At 41.2% G+C, this 17846-nt stretch overlaps 1 protein-coding gene across 1 annotated transcript in view; it reads left to right on the forward strand.

Annotated features, from left to right (window-relative positions):
• The window catches only part of RBMX2 (RNA binding motif protein X-linked 2), a 13001-nt gene extending 3825 nt beyond the window's left edge, over nt 1–9176 (forward strand). The window contains 5 exon segments of the mRNA XM_028482430.2: nt 2368–2497; nt 4185–4362; nt 4825–5171; nt 5173–5354; nt 5356–9176. Of these exon segments, the coding sequence (XP_028338231.2) occupies nt 2368–2497; nt 4185–4362; nt 4825–5171; nt 5173–5354; nt 5356–5410 (892 nt within the window). The 3' untranslated portion in view covers nt 5411–9176.
• Nucleotides 9177–17846: the final 8670 nt, after the last annotated feature.

Raw genomic sequence — 17846 nt, forward strand, 5'->3', positions numbered from 1 at the left:
GTCAGCTCGGTGCTTTGTGACCACCTAGAGGGGTGGGATAGGGAGGGTGGGAGGGAGGGAGACGCGGGAGGGGGGAGATGTGGGGACGTGTGTGTGTGTGTGTGTGTGTGTGTGTGTGTGTGTGTAGCTGATTCACTTTGTTGTAGGGTGGAGGCTAACACACCATTGTGGGGCAATTGTCCTCCAATAAAGATGTTAAAAAATGTATAGTTATAAAAAATAAGAACATTTGGCAAAAAGAAAAAGTATAAAGAAAATAGAATGTATTTTAAGGAAAAGCTGTTAACATCTTTATTGTCTTTTCAGTGTTGGGCATTATTTCTAATATTTTGCTGTTATAAATTATACTGCAATACACATTGTAGTATATACCTCTTTGTATGCATCCCTGATGGTTTCCTTAGTGAAATTACTGGAGCAGTATGGTAGCATTTTTAAGATGTTTTATAAACATTGCCAAATTACTCTCTGGAAAGGTTTCAGTTTCCACTGAAAAGGTTGTATCAATTTCCACTCTCACTAGAATGCTCATTTTTCTGAATCTGAATCATTAATGGTTATTTTAAAAAATATTGCCATACAGCCTTTCAGTATTATTTTACTTTGCCTTTATTTCATCCTCAGGGAGGTTGAACATCCTTTCATAGATTTACAGGCCCTTATTATTTCTTTTTTTTGGTAAATTGTCTATTAATATCATTTGCCTATTTTTTCCCTATTAGTGTATTCCTCATTTTCTTACTGATTTTACAAGAGCTGTTCCTGTGTTAAGGATATTAACTTATTGTTGTGACACTTTATCGTGTATTGTATTGCTGTGGACTTATTTTTTTTTAATTTGATGTGTTATACTACATTGCCATTATTTTTATTTCTTGATGCTCAAATTGTCCCAGTTTGGTCTGTAGTAGTCCCTTCAAGCCAACTCCTGTGTTCTTTTTTTCTTTTACTTTTTCTTTTGAAATAATTTCTGGCTTAAAACAGGGAAGTTATAAAATAGTATAAAGTATACCTGTACCCCCTTCACTCGGAGTCCCCAGATGTTAGCATTTTACCACATATGCTTTGTTATTATTTCTCGCCACCTATACATATTTTTTTAACCTTTTGAGAGTCAGTTGCAGACATGATGCCCATTTACTCCTAAATTCTTCAATGTGTATTTCCCCAAATACAAGTACATTCTCTTGTTTAACCTCAGTATAGTGATCAAATTCAGGAAATCAACACTGTTGCAGTATTATTATCTAATCTATAGACTTTATTCAACTCCACCAGTTGTCCTGATAATGTCTTTTATAGCAAAAGGAAAAAATGGCTTTCTAATCCTTAATCTGTGATATAAATTGCAAACGTTTTCTCCTAGTTTGTCATTTGACTTTGCTTATTGTGATCTTTTTGCTATGCAAAATCATTATTTTTAAATTTTTATGCATTCATTTATTCATATGTTTAAATTATGTTATGGTAACATTGACTTTTTAGGGGATGTACAATCTACAGATTTTCCTGAGTGTGGTTTTAGCCACATCCCATAAATTTTGGTATATATTCCCATTTTTGTTATTTTCTAAATAGTCTGCCATTGATTTCTTTATTTTGTTTTACTTTCTCTTTCATCCAGTTGTTAGCTTGGAGAATAGGTTTCAAGTTCTAGGTAAGGTATTTTTTGTTTTAAAATATCATTTCCAGCTGTTTAACATTGTGGTTGGAGAATATGGTCTGTGCTGTTTTTGGAGATGATTGAGCTTTACTTTGAGACATAGTCTACAGTCAATTTTAATATGTGTTTCATGGGTCCTTGAGAAAAAACTCTCATCTTTTTGTACAATCAAATATATCTATATATATATACTAGTCTGATGTTAATATTTTTAACAATATAATTGTTATATTATTAGTTATATGTTTATTTGTATTTATTTTATATAAATTAATTCCTCTGGCCTATTTTTCTCAGTTTTATGTGTTATGAACTCAAAGTGGTGTGTTAAAATCTCTCATAACTTTCACTCTTACTTGCTCATCCTATTTTTAATTATAATTTTTGATTTGTTGATTTATGCATAAAATTTCTTGACTTTTGTTATGTATTAGGACCTTTTTCAGAGCAAAAGAGCCCTCTTAGTCACATGTAAATTTTTTTTTTGTTGGCCTTGAATTCATCTTTGATCTTAATACTACCACCCATTTCTTAATTGGGTGTTCTTGATATATCTTTGTCTAACTTTTAATTTTTAACCTTTCTTTGTCATCTTGTTCTAGATGTGTCTCCCGTACAGACTATATTATTTGAATTTTGTCATCCATTCTGAAAGTTTTTGCATTTTAAATCAATAGTGTCTTACTCTTTTATGAAATAAATAGATATGGCGAAATTGTTAACATTAATCTGGTACGGGACAAGAAGACTGGGAAATCCAAAGGATTCTGTTTCCTCTGCTATGAAGACCAGAGGAGCACAATTCTGGCTGTTGACAATTTTAATGGGATCAAGGTGAGTATGCTTACTAAGCAGAACTTTTCCTTCATGTAGGGCTTCAGTTTCATTTCCCACCTGATAGCCACAGGCTCAAGGGCAGTACTGGTCAGCTGGGTGTGTTGTGAGGGTTGCAGAGGTGTGGGGACATATTGACCAGGAAATGATCCCAGGAAATAATTCCATTGTCTCATGACTCGGCCAGTACTTGTTCCTTTACCCATCTCTTAGCAAACCATCTCCTCAGGAGCATAGGTACCATGACCCCCCACTCCCCTTCACCCGGCAGCCAACCAGGCCTCTATTTCTCACCTTTCCCTCCTCACACTCCACTCTCATTTCTGGTATACTGGAGAACAAAGAGACTAGCAAACGCTGCTCTTCCATGCTGTCCTGTGTCAGGAAATTTGGGGCTCCATCATGGTTTCATGGCTGAGGACATAGCCATGTATTTCTGTCATATGTTTCCACTGACTTAGCAGTACTGGGCCCTGGAAATTCTCTAGTTAAAATCTGATGACAAATTCTACAAAAGTAACTCATTCTGAAGTTTTCTCTCCTCTGTTCCCCTCTCTCTTTCACCCTTGTAAGTGAGACGTTTGGCTGAGAGAAGGGAATGGGGCGAGTCAGGCTTATCTGTGCTCCACGTGGTCCCTCTGCTTGTTTAGGAAAAGCACTGCCGTTGAACGAGCGTTGTCACAGGTCAGAGGAGTAACTTGACTTGGAGAGTTTGTCACTGACTGCACCAGTGTGGAACAACTGGAGATCATAGGACAGGGTGGAAAAAGGTTCTAGGCTTGATTTTTAAGAGAGCCAGCAGTCAAAGGGAGTCACCATAAAAGGAAGGTTTTCAAAAATGTTTTGAAATGGGGAGTAGGATAGATGATAGAAAGCGCTCAGGCTTAAAGGTAAAAGTAAAAACTTGCTCTTGAATGGAACAGTAAAAGCCAGACATTTCAAATTTCAGATGGCTTTGTCTATAGAATAAGTCTGTATCTGCCTGAATGTTTTTGTTTTAAGTAAGGGGTCAGTTTTTTGTTGTTCACCTGGAGAGTTGTGCTTTGCAGTAATAGTATCAGTGTGAGCCAGTTGTTCCAGTATGGTGGGGGTAGAGCAAGGTATGTGGGCTTAAGGAAAAAGAAAGTAGTCCCTTCTAGATTCCTTCCCCCTCCCAACTGTTGGTCTGCTTTGGCCTCGTCCTAATTGCTGTGTTGAGAAAGCAGCTTTAGCATTGAGCTCAATTTCAGGAATTCCCTCTTGCTGACAGGCTTTTTCATGGTATGTTTCACTGTGGGTGTTACAGATTGAGGGTAATTCATTATTTGTGCGTCTGAACTCTTACAGTTTTCCGTGCTACTTGTGCTTTGGGGCAGTACTTCCCAGGCTCTTTTCACTTCATGGCACACGTAGAACATGAAGATATTAGTATGGCACTCTGGGGTAAACTGATGAGGCTGCCTAGTACAACTGCCCTGGGGGCTCCAGCTGCCCCAGGCCCCACCTGGCTGCCCCAAGGGCTGAGCAAATTAATGTGTAGGGATATGTGCTGTGACACACCAGTTGGGCAGGTCTGCTTTTGAGATTTCCTGAGAAATAGAATAGCGGGAGGGTAATGGGTATGGTTCCAACCATGGATTTCTGCAGCTGGGTTCAAATAGTTAGATAGGGGGGCTGTCTTTGCTGAAGCATTGCTTGTCTGTCTTAGATCAAAGGAAGAACTATCCGAGTGGATCATGTGTCTAACTATCGGGCTCCCAAGGACTCAGAAGAAATGGATGATGTGACCAAAGAGCTGCAAGAGAGGGGCTGTGGGGCTCACACTCCCTCACTGAGTTCATCTGAGGGCTCTGAAGATGGCAAACCCACCAGAAAACACAAAAATGGTAAAGCATTAAGGCCCAAGAGAAGATTCTGGGTAGGCTTAGTGTTTGCTCTTCTTAGCATTCACTGAGAGTTGGTAATCAGTTCTTAAGTGCGAAGGGGGAAGGTGTGGGGAAGCTTACTTTAATTGAGAAAGGAGAGGTATCAGCAGAAGGCTAATGGTATGGGCTGAATTCTGTCCACCAAAATACATATGTTGAAATCCTAACCGCCCCCCGCCAAGTAACTCAGAATGTGACTGTATTTGGAGGTAGGGTCTTTAAAGAGATAATTAAGAGTGGGAGTTGCTTTATACAGCAACTCGACATATCAAGGGTGACAGACATCCAGCTTGGCTTCTCGGAGGCACTTTTCTGGAAGTAGAGACTGTGACTGCTTCACGCTGCTGCCAAGGATGCTTTCCGTTTGCATGTCCTCCATCTTTTCCATCTTCTCTTTCTTATTTTGCCCTTCTTTTCCTCCAGAGAGAAAGGAAAAAAAGAAAAGAAAGAAAGACAAAGAGAAGACTGACCAGGAGATACAGGCAGAGCAGCCAGCCTTCTCTTCATCACCCAGAAGCAAGATGATAAAGGAAAAGGATGACCCTGGCTCTAAAAAGCACAGTGGCAAGAACTCAGAGAGGGGTCAGAAGTCAGAGTCCAGGGAGGTGCGGAAGCCCCACCCCAGCTCCCCTGAGATCAGGACGACCTGCCGTGGTGGAACAGAGGACCGAGAGAGGGAGCCGAGGAAGGAGAAGCCCAAGCATGAGCACAAGTCATCAAGCAGGAGGGAGGAGAGAGTAGACAAGAGCAGAGATAGAGACAGAGGTCGAAGCTCAGACGCACACTGCAGCTGGTACAGTGGGCGCTCTGAGGGGCATAGTCACAGAAGTAGAAGTCAGAGTCAAGATAAATCCCACAGGCATAAAAGGGCCCGGCACTCCCGGGACCGGGAGTCCTCTAATCCTAGTGACCACAGGCATCACTGAAGCCACAGCCTGTGAATTGGAAATGAACTGTGTTTTTAAAATGCAGTGAAATTCAGTTATGCTTTTATTATTTCTATATGTAAAATATCTGAGGATGAGTTCTTTTAATCCCTTGAGTGTTAGAATCATAGAGAGAGCTGTAGTTTTTAACAGCTAAATGTCCTGGATTTTTGAGCAAAATCCATTGTCCCTGGAAGTATACTTGGTACTTTTGGTACTTAACCAGAGCATGTATCCTAAATTTGGGTTCATAAATATGGCCCTTGAATTTGTGACCCCCATTTATGATGAAATGGCCAGGAAGGGGAAATACCAGGCAATTCTAGAATTCCGGTCTTTGTGAGATATTTAGAACCCTTGCAGTAACCTTTCCAGTTGGCAGGTATAACCATAGAGTAGAGAAGTGTGGCTTCACTACGCTCAGACAGCTTGCTGTGAATGTGGTAAGGGTCCTTAACATCAGCCTGCTCCCTTCCCACTCCCCCCCCGCTCCCCCCGCCCCCCCTCCTTTGTTTTGGTTGATATGTCTCCACATCTTTTCCTTACAACTTCTTTATTATTTATTTTATTGAGAAGAAATTAACATAAAATTAACCATTTTAAAGGGAACATTCAGTGGCATTTGATGCAGTCACAGTGTTTTAAAACCACCAACCCTATCGAGTTCCAAAACACTTTCATCATCCCAAAATGAAACCCTGTACCCATTAAGCAGCTACTCCCCATTCCCTCTTCCTCCTTGTCCCTGGCAACCACCAATCTGCTTTTCATTTCTATAGATTTACCTATTCTGGACATTTCATATACGTGGAATCATATAACATGTGGCCTTTTGTGTTCGGTGCCTTTCACTTAGTATAATGTTTTTGAGGTTCATCCATATTGTATCAGTACTTCATGCCTTTTTATGGATAATGTCCCATTGTATGGATATTCCAGATTGTGTTTATCCATTCCTGAGTGGATGGACATGTGGGTTCTTTCCACCTTTTGGCTAGCCAGCTCCCTTTTCATGTTCCAGACATACCAGACTGCTTCTGGGCTTAGTCTGCTTTTCGAGTAGCTGCTCTTGATGAGGTGGGAACATTTTGTCGGCTCCATTGTGTATCTAGCTGATCTGCTTGGTAGTTCTTTCTCATTTTGAGATTCTTTTTCTTTTTTATCAGTCAATCCCTTATGAGTTTGATGAGAAGTAGTTCACAGGCCCTTAATACCCCTGCTGAATTATTAAAGTGGAATTTGTGACCCTGTAAAACAGAGGACTAGAGCTTTAATAGTGAATGCACTAAGTTAGATTACGTGGTGTGTTAGTATGGGCCCTAGATTAGATGTGCAAGAAATTTTGGGGTTGGGATGCCCATGAAGGAAAATGGAGAGGGAGCTGGAGGAGTCTGGGAAAGCTGTCAGACAATGATGTAGGTCTAACTTCTTGGAGAAGAAAGGGAAGGAATGAAGGAAGTTGGTAGGAAAAGTCATACACTGCTGTGGAGTTCTAAGAATATTTCAGCAAGACCAGTGGTGAGCCCTTGAGCCAAAGACACCTGTCAGAGGAGTCCCGCTAGATGAGCCTTGGTAAGCAGGAATCATTGCTGTTGGGCCTCCATCAGCCATTGTGGCCACTCTTCTTATGTGTCCATCATGCCAATTGTGTGGTAACCGATGAAGGCCCCTGTGCCTGGCTGAGTCATTGTATCTGCTTGGTGGTTCAGTGCCTCTTCTATGATGTTTTCTGATGGGTGTTAACATGTGATGCAGAAATCTTCACACTTTGCCTGAGGAACCTCCCTCAACCCCGTTTCTCCACTCTTGTCTTTTTCAGCTTGTAGATCTTGAGTGATACCCTTGTTGGCTCTCTATTGCTTCTAGGGACACCATGGTCCATTTGTGCCATCTCCACAAGTCCCTTTGGGTAAAGCCCCCTTGGCTGCCCTTCAGACCGTGTGGTTCATTTTGGTATTTGTGTCCTCCTGCCTTCTGGTGGATAAGCACCTCTACCTGGGTGTCTTACTCTGGGGCTGCAGCTCTGTGATGGTCTCTTACTGCCATCCCTGGCCTGCAGAGGAGGCCACCTCTGAACCTAGTGATGCTGGTGCCCCTTTCACCAGTGTGTTCCTGATGGCCTCGGTGAATGGAATGTCTTCTGGGCCCCCCTGTGGAACACTACCCTCTGGTGAGGTTTTTGACCTCATGTAATCTCTCCACTCCAGCATACCTACTCCTCGGCCTTTTCATTCCTTCCTTGGTCCCTTGCCAGGACAGCTCAGGTGTTTCTACTTTGCTTAGTGGTGGCCAGCACTTTCTCCAGTCCTCTAAGAGCCACCTTAGTAGAGACTGCTCACCCCCAGCAGTCCTTGCTAGGGAGGGGGTTAAATCCTGTATACTGAGAAAGTGCTCCCAAGTCTGAATTCTTGCTTTTCTGGCCCTCTTGATACAGCACCCTTGAAAGGCAAACCCAGTGTTTCCTTGGTTCCTGTCAGTACCTGCCAGTTAATTCTTGCAGCTTTTTGGTGTATACTCTCTGCTTTATTAGGCCCGGTACTTCCGCAGCCAGGGAAAGCTGGAATTTAATCCTAGTTATCAGTTTGGTAACCAGGAGAGAGGCTGGACACAGCTCCTTGGGGGAGGGGTTGGGACTGATTGCCGGGTGGGGGGAGCAGCCGCTGTAGCATCTTCCAGCATGGGGTATGCTAGCTCTTATTTGGAAAGAGTGGCTCCCTCTGCAAACTGAGGGCTGGGTGGGGTTTTCTGCAGAGCCAACACTTTCAGGGATGTCTGGCCAGATGTTCCTACCCCATGTTTCAGGGCCTCAGGGTTTTCTAACCACATGAAGTCATGTGGCCCTGACTGCAGCAAAGCAGACCTGCCACATGTTAAATATTGAGTATTTAATCTCCCTGGAGTTCTGCAACTCTTATGGCCTCTTTGTTTCTCTGCTGTGTCCACTCCTCCACTGCAGGAACTAAGGACCTTTTTGGAAGCTCCACAGAGGCCCTCTGGCTCTCACACTTAGCCTTTAGCTACTTATTAACTCTCACCCGTTTCTCACTACCCTGCTACAGGGCATCAGTACAACTTAACACTGTCCAGCCATTTCCACTGTTTCTGTAGGCCTTATTCCTACCCTATTTTCTTTTTTTTTTTGGAGGGGGGGGTTATTTTATTTTATTATTATTTTTAACGTTTTTATTGCAGTATAATTGCTTTACAATGGTGTGTTAGTTTCTGCTTTATAACAAACTGAATCAGATATCCCCATATCTCTTCCCTCTTGCGTCTCCCTCCCTCCCACCCTCCCTATCCCACCCCTCTAGCTGGTCACAAAGCACCGAGCTGATCTCCCTGTGCTATGCGGCTGCTTCCCACTAGCTAGCTATTTTACATTTGGTAGTGTATATATGTCCATATATACACTACCACTCTCTCACTTTGTCCCAGCTTACCCTTCCTCCTCCCTGTGTCCTAAAGTCCATTCTCTAGTAGGTCTGTGTCTGTATTCCCGTCTTGCCCGTAGGTTCTTCATGACCATTTTTTTTTAGATTCCATACATATGTGTTGGCATACAGTATTTGTTTTTCTCTTTCTGACTTACTTCACTCTGTATGACAGGCTCTAGGTCCATCCACCTCACTACAAATAACTCACTTTTGTTTCTTTTTATGGCTGAGTAATATTCCATTGTATATATGTGCCACATCTTCTTTATCCAGTCATCTGTCGATGGACACTTAGGTTGCTTCCGTGTCCTGGCTATTGTAAATAGAGCTGCAGTGAACATTGTGGTCCATGACTCTTTTTGAATTATGGTTTTCTCAGGGTATGTGCTCAGTAGTGGGATTGCTGGGTCGTATGGTAATTGTTTGTAGATTTTTGGATGATGGCCATTCTGACCGGTGTGAGGTGATATCTCATTGTAGTTTTGATTTGCATTTCTCTAATGATTAATGATATTGAGCATTCTTTCATGTGTTTGTTGGCAATCTGTATGTCTTCTTTGGAGAAATGTCTATTTAGGTCTTCTGCCCATTTTTGGATTGGGTTGTTTGCTTTTTTGATATTGAGCTGCAAGCTTATACATTCTTAATGTATTTTGGCCAGCAGGATTTGAGAAGCTATGGTAGGTGCCTTTCTTACCACTCTGCTGCTCACCTTTTGACATTTATTTTAGTTCATTAGACAAGAGAGCATTTTAAAAAATGAGGACTGACTTTATTTGAAGCTAAGAATGCAGCAATTGAAACAGACCCAAGCAGTGACATCAGGACATAGTAGCTGTCAGATAGCATGTGTGCATTCTCTCTCCTTCCATTCTCACCTCCCTCCCTCTCTTCCTGTCTCTCTGTTTTCTGCCTTTTTGAGGGAGAATGTTTAATTAGACTTCTTTCTAAAATCATACGATAATACACTTGTTATCCATAGACTATCTCGAGAAGGGTACTCGATCCATTGGTAATAGAAATTGCTTCTGGAGAGGAGTACCAGGTAGCAGCTGGGAGAGGAGAGGGAAAGAGCCTTACTTTGCCCTGTACCTTTTGTAACTTTTGAATTCCAAACTGGATTGGTATTACTTTTTTTTTTTTATGTTGGGGGTAGGAGTTTATTAATTAATTAATTTATTTTTGCTGTGTTGGGTCTTCGTTTCTGTGCGAAGGCTTTCTCTAGTTGTGGCAAGTGGGGGCCACTCTTCATCGTGGTGCGTGGGCCTCTCACTATCGCGGCCTCTCTTGTTGCGGAGCACAGGCTCCAGACGCGTAGGCTCGGTAGTTGTGGCTCACGGGCCTAGTTGCTCCGCGGCATGTGCGATCCTCCCAGACTAGGGCTCGAACCCGTGTCCCCTGCATTAGCAGGCAGATTCTTAACCACTGCGCCACCAGGGAAGCCCGGTATTACTTTTTTTTTTAACATCTTTATTGGAGTATAACTGTTTTACAGTGCTGTGTTAGTTTCTGCTTTACAACAAGGTGAATCAGTTATACATATACATATGTTCCCATATCTCTTCCCTCTTGCGTCTCCCTCCCTCCCACCCTCCCCATCCCGCCCCTCTAGGTGGTCACACAGCACCCGGCAGTTACCCTTCCCCCTCCCCATATCCTCAAGTCCATGCTCTAGTAGGTCTGTGTTTTATTCCCTTCCTACCGCTAGTCTCTTCATGACATTTTTTTTTCTTTTTAATAAAGACAAAGCCATATGTAAGATCAGTGTTGGTCATTATTGTGGCCCTTTACAAACTAACTTTAACCTTATGCTGCTGCCTGTGATGAACTTCAGTATGTAAGGGCAGAAATGAGCAAGTAGATGAAGGCAGCCAAATTTGGGTATATGTGATATTTGGGCAGAACTGCCTGCCATTCTGTTTACTAAAGTTCAGTTAACATAACATTTATGGACTACAGGTACAGCAGAAAAGACATTTACTTGCCTTGAAATATTTCCCTTGGGCATCTCGTATAAATCTGAGACCTTCCACTGGCCTAAATTCCTGGATAAAGCCTTGGTATGAGAATGACTAGTGAGTGATCTTTGTCATGTGTTTCTGTCCCATGGAAGCAGTTTCAAAAACCATTTATATTTTGAGGAAGGTCAACATGCTAATTGATATCAGGTGTAGCAGCCTCAGCTTGTGTCTTGGTGAGGGGGTTAGGGTGAGGAAGATTTGGGAACATTGGCATTAGATCTTGAAAACACTTTGGAGAGAGCTGATGATACCTTCCTCATCATTTCAGACCCCTTTTTGGAAGTACTGGGCTTATCAGAGTCTGTGAACAAACCAAAAGAGAAATGTGGTCAGTTATCAGGCTTTCCAGTTGAGACTGTCAGGCTAGGGGAGTGATAATTTTGGATTCAGAAAGAAGTATTTATATAATAGCTTTTGAATTTTAAAGTGCTTTTTCACAAAGAGTATTTTGCTCCTTCTGACAGCCCTGGGGAGGACGCAGGAGAAATTCAGTGAGGTCAGATGCCTCATCTAAGGTCATGTGGGTAGAAAGTGGCCAGATTTGCCCTAGGGCCCAGGGTTTCTGATGTGCAGGCCAGCTTGGCACTCCCTGCACCCTGATGTTTCTTGAGCCAGCTCAGCAGTGCCTTGCCTCCCTCGTGCTAGCAGATAACTATCCAAAAAAGCCTGATGAGCTAATTCCACATGAAAAGGTAACTTTCAACTTTCAACAGTACTGGTGTCCATTTCAAAATATCCAGGCAGAAGCAGCAGTGCATTTAAAAAGGCTGTCGTTTCTCACTCACCGTGGGTAGATTTTCAGTTGACTATCCCCAAGTGATCTGTTTGTTGTGTGAGCTATAAAGGACTTGTGTGGCCAATTAGAGTCTCCATTTAGACCCATTTTTCTGCACCACTTGTTTTATGCAAAGGGCTCTTATTTAAAGTATATCATAGTTTATGTTAACGAAATGATTGTTGTATCTGTAAGGACAGAAATGAGCAGTTATCTGTGTTGCTGATGCATCATGACAGGATGTCATGAAAAGACCCAGGGCAATGAAGCACATACCTTCTTATTTCTAGTAAAAGACAAAGTTCTCCTATACCTCTTGCAGGTCCCTAGTTTTTATCTTCTCTAGCAGTATAACCTTAGGAACCTCAAGGATCTCTGATTAAAACTAAGGTAGCGGATAGCAAATTTACTCCCAAATAAGGGGGAAAATAGTTCAGGTTTTCAGATTAATAATGCAGTACTGGAATGTACTGGTAGTTTAAACAAAATAAGAACAATGAAGAAACTAATAAGGAAAAAGCCAAAATCTGCAGAGGGGAAGATGAAGTCTTGAATGGAGAGATCTCCTCTGAAAAAGCAAGACAAAGACTTAGTTACAGGATTGAGACATGTACCACAAAGCCACATTCTGCAAATGTTGAGGGGAAAAATGAAGCTTTGTTTTTGCAATTTGCGGGTCTTGTTGAAAATGCAGATGCCTGGAGACGATTTCCCTGAGATACTGACTGTACAGGTCTGGAGAAGGGCCAGGATTCTGCAAATAAGCATCCTGGGTGATGCTGGCGCAAGCAGTCTCTGAATGACACTTTGAGACACCACCCCTAGTTTGCGGTCACTAATAGATTCTGCATATTGTTCAAGATTGGCACTGGCTAGAATAACAGCACACACAAAGTTCATCCCTAGGGGCACAATGAACCCTTTGGCTAACAAGTCATATTCCTTTCAAAGCAAAGCTGCTGAAAAGAGAAATCGAGTAGTAGGTGTGGCATTCTCAGTGTATTGGAAGTAGGAGTTAGATATGTCAAAATGGAGCCAGGTTGGTGAGACCAGCTCTCCTTCAAGACACCCTGATGCTGCTTAGATTAGCTTGTGAACAGCACAGTGGAGTTCACCTGGTTGGCACTGGTCACTCTGAAGAGAGAGACATGCCTGGGGTGTTTATGGCAAAAGTGGATGGGCCGTGATGCATGCCAAGTGCTATAGAATGACACTTCACACCATGAACTGATTTAGATTCCCAGTAAAACCCTATCTGTAAAAAATACACCATAAGCTATAATGGGCATGTGTTGGTCCAGAAGTCCTACCTCCCCTTTTCCTAATGAGCTTTCTTTTTTCTCGTCACTCTTCTTTTTATCATCTATTTTAAAATCTGGTTCCAGGACAACCTTGTTTTTTTTGTTTTTTTTTTTTTCCGGTACACGGGCCTCTCACTGTTGTGGCCTCTCCCTTTGCGGAGCACAGGCTCTGGACGCGCAGGCTCAGCGGCCATGGCCCACGGGCCCAGCCGCTCCGCGGCATGTGGAATCCTCCCGGACTGGGGCACGAACCCGCGTCCCCTGCATCGGCAGGCGGACCCTCGACCACTGCGCCACCAGGGAAGCCGGAGTTTACTATTTTTTGGGTCACTTTATCCAAATCACACTCAGTGTTATATTTTGGATCGAAGAGCTATGAAAATAGTCTGGCAACAATTTCTTCTACAAATGCATTAGGATAAAAGTCCATACCTAGTGATGATGGCTTCTGGGGTCTGTGTAACCCTGTGACTTCACTGAGAACCTCTTTAACCATATTTGATATTTCATCCAATGGAGTCGTTGAATGAGGTGAGCCCTCTTCACACTAAAGGGTTGAAGATGATTTTCAATAATCTCTTGAATAATAGGACTAGCCATTCGGTCAACCATTATTGGGCTTTGGCTTTCTATACTTTTCTGTATTGACGCAAGCAAGCCAGACATCTGCAAAATATTATTATAAACAGACTCCACCATATTTTGAAGGTTTTTTTCTGTATATAGATATTGACAATCGTATTTAGTGAGCCCAATCTTATGCTTTGAAATGGCTAACAAAACTTATTTATTATATAGGTGGCCATCTCATTAAAATCCGAAGTCATTTAAGTATTTCTCTCCCAAGCATGAAGACTCGCTGGGTGGAGGAATGAGCTGAGATAATAGTCTTCTGATGACATCTTCTAAAAATGCGTGTATAAGGATGGTAGTATAGCCTGTTGAATGTTGACCTTGGTAATTAAGTTCACTCAGGTCGTTTTGAAGTTTCTGTAGTATATTTTCAGCTTTGAGAGGGTAATATGAATTAGGCATGAGCTTTCCAACAAAGCACAATGGGGGTTGGTAGTCTATACTCTCTTTCAATATGCCATTAGTTATCTGTTCTGCTGTTGACGTGGCAGCATGTGCCAGATGATTGCCACAGGTAACTTTAAATGCATAGTCCCACAATACATCATTATAAACAGAGTCAACAATCTTACTAGCAGCTCCTTTATAGATTGGTGGAAAACACATCCTTTCTGCAACATCCCGTAAAACAGTGACTTGAGCATTATTTTAAAATTTTTTAACATCTTTATTGGAGTATAATTGTTTTACAATGGTGTGTTAGTTTCTGCTTTCTAACAAAGTGAATCAGTTATACATATACATATGTCCCCATATCCCCTCCCTCTTGTGTCTCCCTCCCACCCTCCCTATCCCACCCCTCTAGGTGGTCACAAACCACCGAGCTGATCTCCCTGTACTATGCGGCTACTTCCCACTAGCTATCTATTTTACGTTTGGTAGTGTATATATGTCCAACTCATTCACCACAGAGTTGACATCTAATATATTCATCTCGTTGAGCTGGGCTTCAGTGATATTTACATTTTTGCCCTGCACTGAGGTGATGAGATTAAGAAAAATGTCTGCAATTATTTCCTCCAGAAATGTGGCAGAGTACACTCCTGTGTTCATGCCTCCTGGATATCGCATGTTAAGAAAGGCTGGCATTCAATTCCTTTTTACCTGGTCTTTGAAGAGGAGGTAGAGAAGGGAATTTTCCTGAAAATTGCTTACGAAATGGGGTTTGCATTTTGGAATGAATCACCCTACGATTATTCAGTGGTCCTGTCAGAGGCTTGCTGTCATAACTCATGAATCTCACAGAGTCTTTACCCTGTCTTGATTCTTTTAATTCTGGCCTTTTTGCTTTGGGGAAACTAGGAGGTCTCTCTCTTGTGCTATGTGCTAAATGCTTGTTTGTAAGTGGTAGACTTCTGGGAGGTTGCTGTATACCGCATGACAATTTTTCCATTAAGGATTTTACCAAGCTATGGGAAATAATACTAAGCATAGATTCTTGATCTATTTCTGCCAGATTTTCCAAAAAGTCTGATATGTCATATCCTTCAACTGGTAAGCCATAGTCCATTGTTCCCCTGCAATAATCCTCTACATTTTGAAGTATGTTGAACAGTTGACATTCTGTTGATATTTCATCAGAAAGAGGACCATCTGTAAGGAAGTTGTTGTGCATTCTTCCAAGAGTATTCTAATAAGTTTCTCACACACGACATTCAGAAGAAAAGCTGATTTGGGGGCGAGCCCTAGGTTATTTCTAGGAATTCTATGACTTTGCTGGTTATTTGAAGATAGGAACATTTCTCTTGCTATTTTACCAGAATCTGTATCCCAATATGGGCATTCATCTGGCAAAAACAAATTGAAAACAATATTGAAAATTTTGTTGACTACTTCTTTGAATTCATGGGTTCTTAGGCTGCCGACCAGAATGTCTAACTTACATGCTAGAGAATTTATTCTTCTGTAGTAGTTGATTAATTTGGTGAGTAGGAGCCGATTTCCAACCTCTGGCACCTATCTGTCTTTTCATAGTTTTGGTTTTGTTGCAAATGGGCAAACTATGGCTTTTAGGTGTGGACGGTGATTTGTTTCTTCCTTTGCTGTCAAGGTGATGATTTATTCTTGTTTTTCTGGACAGAACATGGGTTGCTCCTATTAAGAGATCCTGAAAGAGATCGCTGAAGTCAGCCACAGCTGGTTTTGGGCAATAAATATATTTTGCTTTTACAGAAACCACTTGTGTAACGTCTGCCTTTAAAATGTCACTATTTAAAAGGCTTTGAATATTGATTTCAGAAATGCTTAAAGCAAGTCCTCTGATAGAAATTGACCGACTCTCAAACACTTGGGAATGAACTAAAATAACCTTGCTAAAAGTTGCATCTTGGTTTTCCAGTGATTTCTGTATTGTTCCACCATCTTTGGTGCAATCAGAAATGCTTGAAATTATATAGGAAATAACCAATTCAGTGAGATGTTCACAAAGTTGATTAAGTGAAGAATCACTGTTTATGCTTCTTAGAGGCTGTTTTGATTCACATTTTTTGCTTAACAGCATGGAAGTAATAGACCCTTTTTCATCAAGAGGACCTGGAAACAGAAAACATTGGTATTTTTAACATGCATTAAGGAAAAATGTTGACCATTCAAAATACTGGCAATATTTTACATACGAATTTCACTTTGGTGTACCTCACTCAAGAAATAGGAAAATCTAGTCAAGAAAGGAACTGGGTTTTCTTCAAATCTCTATTTCCCACCTGTGGAATCTTCACTTCTGCTGGGAAGCCCATTTAGAATTCAAATCTCTAATTGCTGGTTTCTTCCTTGGATAGCTATGTTGCTTTAAGAAGCTGAACTCCTGGGACAGAGAAATGATTTCTAGCTTTTAGTGTTACAAGGCCCTAGAGTGATTCCAGTGATATCTAGAGATCTCATACAATTCTTGAAAACATTTTTGGCTATTCAGCTAATTATCCCATTTGGGACTAAATAGTATATAATAAACAGAACAGAATGAAACTGCTGATGTTTGACATATAAAAATGGCTATTTCATATGGTTCAACCCAATATATGCATGTAAGCATTCATAGAAAAGGAGTGCAGATATCATACTCATAAGCATGGGTTTAGAGTATTATACCTAAAGAGGACTTAGGTCAGAACACTGGAACATGAACAGAACCAGAAGTTTAATGCCACTGTTCTTATAAACTATCATCAATAATTGTAAAGACTTTAACTGTATACCTCAAAAAGAAGTTGGATCATTACAGTCAATTAACTATGCATGATGTCTGACTATAACGTAAGAAGTCTTTTTTTAAAGAACTTTAAAAAAACCCTCTTGGAACTTCTGTTTGGGAATTGCCTTTAGCAGTTGTATGTCCCAAGCAATACATCATTTCATAGCCATAGCTCATGCCCAACCAAAATATCCCACCTTAAATTATGCCCATTTAATCTCATCTGTAGATAGGGAAAACTGAAAAACACTCCTCCGTATAAAAATTATGTAAATGGGTAACATTTTTTATTTTAGCATACTGACCAATTGAAAAACACACAAGTAAATAAACAGCCACCCCAAATCTAAGGCTATTTTCAGAGAAGCAGTGAATGTAGCTTCTTGTGTGTGAGGGTTAAAAATAAAAATCTTAAAATTATCGGTGACTTTTTTTCCCCTAAAATGATGCCAACTCTTTATAAGTCAGTCCTCACTCACCTCTGGTTTCAAAGTTCTTGAAATGTGTGACCAGAGATATAGTAACATATCTTGCTACTAGATGGATTTCATGTGGTCCCAGTTCCTGATCTGCAAAAGCAATGACCTCAGCCTCTTCGAGAGTTGCTATTTTCTCTAACTTTGGGTACTTATTTTTCCACTTTTCCAGTAAAGTGGAATCTTCTCCACTTGCCACAAAGCTTTTGTTTTCTTCTTCAATTTCATAGCTGTTTCTTTTTCCCCATATTTTAAGCAAGCTTTTCTCATCCTTTTGTTGTTCACACATAACAGAGAAAGGCCTTTCCTTTGATACAAAAAATGGCTTCATAGTTTCCATACTTTCGTTAGTGTGTGGGGTTTGACTTGAAAGGCCATAGCTCAACAGCATGGTATTGACAGTATTTTCTGCAGCTAAACATATTTTGAGTGGAGAAATGGTTGTCTGTATTTGGTTTGGATTAACAACTGGTTTGGGGAGATCATAGTGAAGCACTCTTTGATTTTCACCTTCTTCCATTTCTCTGAAGGACATGGGGTGCTCTAGTGCTGCTTGTGCAGAGTCACTAGATTTCTGAGATGATTTTTATAAGACAGTGCCTTCGAGGAGAGAGCAGTATCCTTTCACAGCTTGATCAAAATGGCTGAAGACTTGAGCTTCACTTCTAGAAGATGATGGTTTAAGGTCT

The sequence above is a fragment of the Physeter macrocephalus genome, chromosome 21, assembly GCF_002837175.3.
Source record: "Physeter macrocephalus isolate SW-GA chromosome 21, ASM283717v5, whole genome shotgun sequence".
In the NCBI taxonomy this organism is placed as follows: domain Eukaryota; kingdom Metazoa; phylum Chordata; class Mammalia; order Artiodactyla; family Physeteridae; genus Physeter; species Physeter macrocephalus.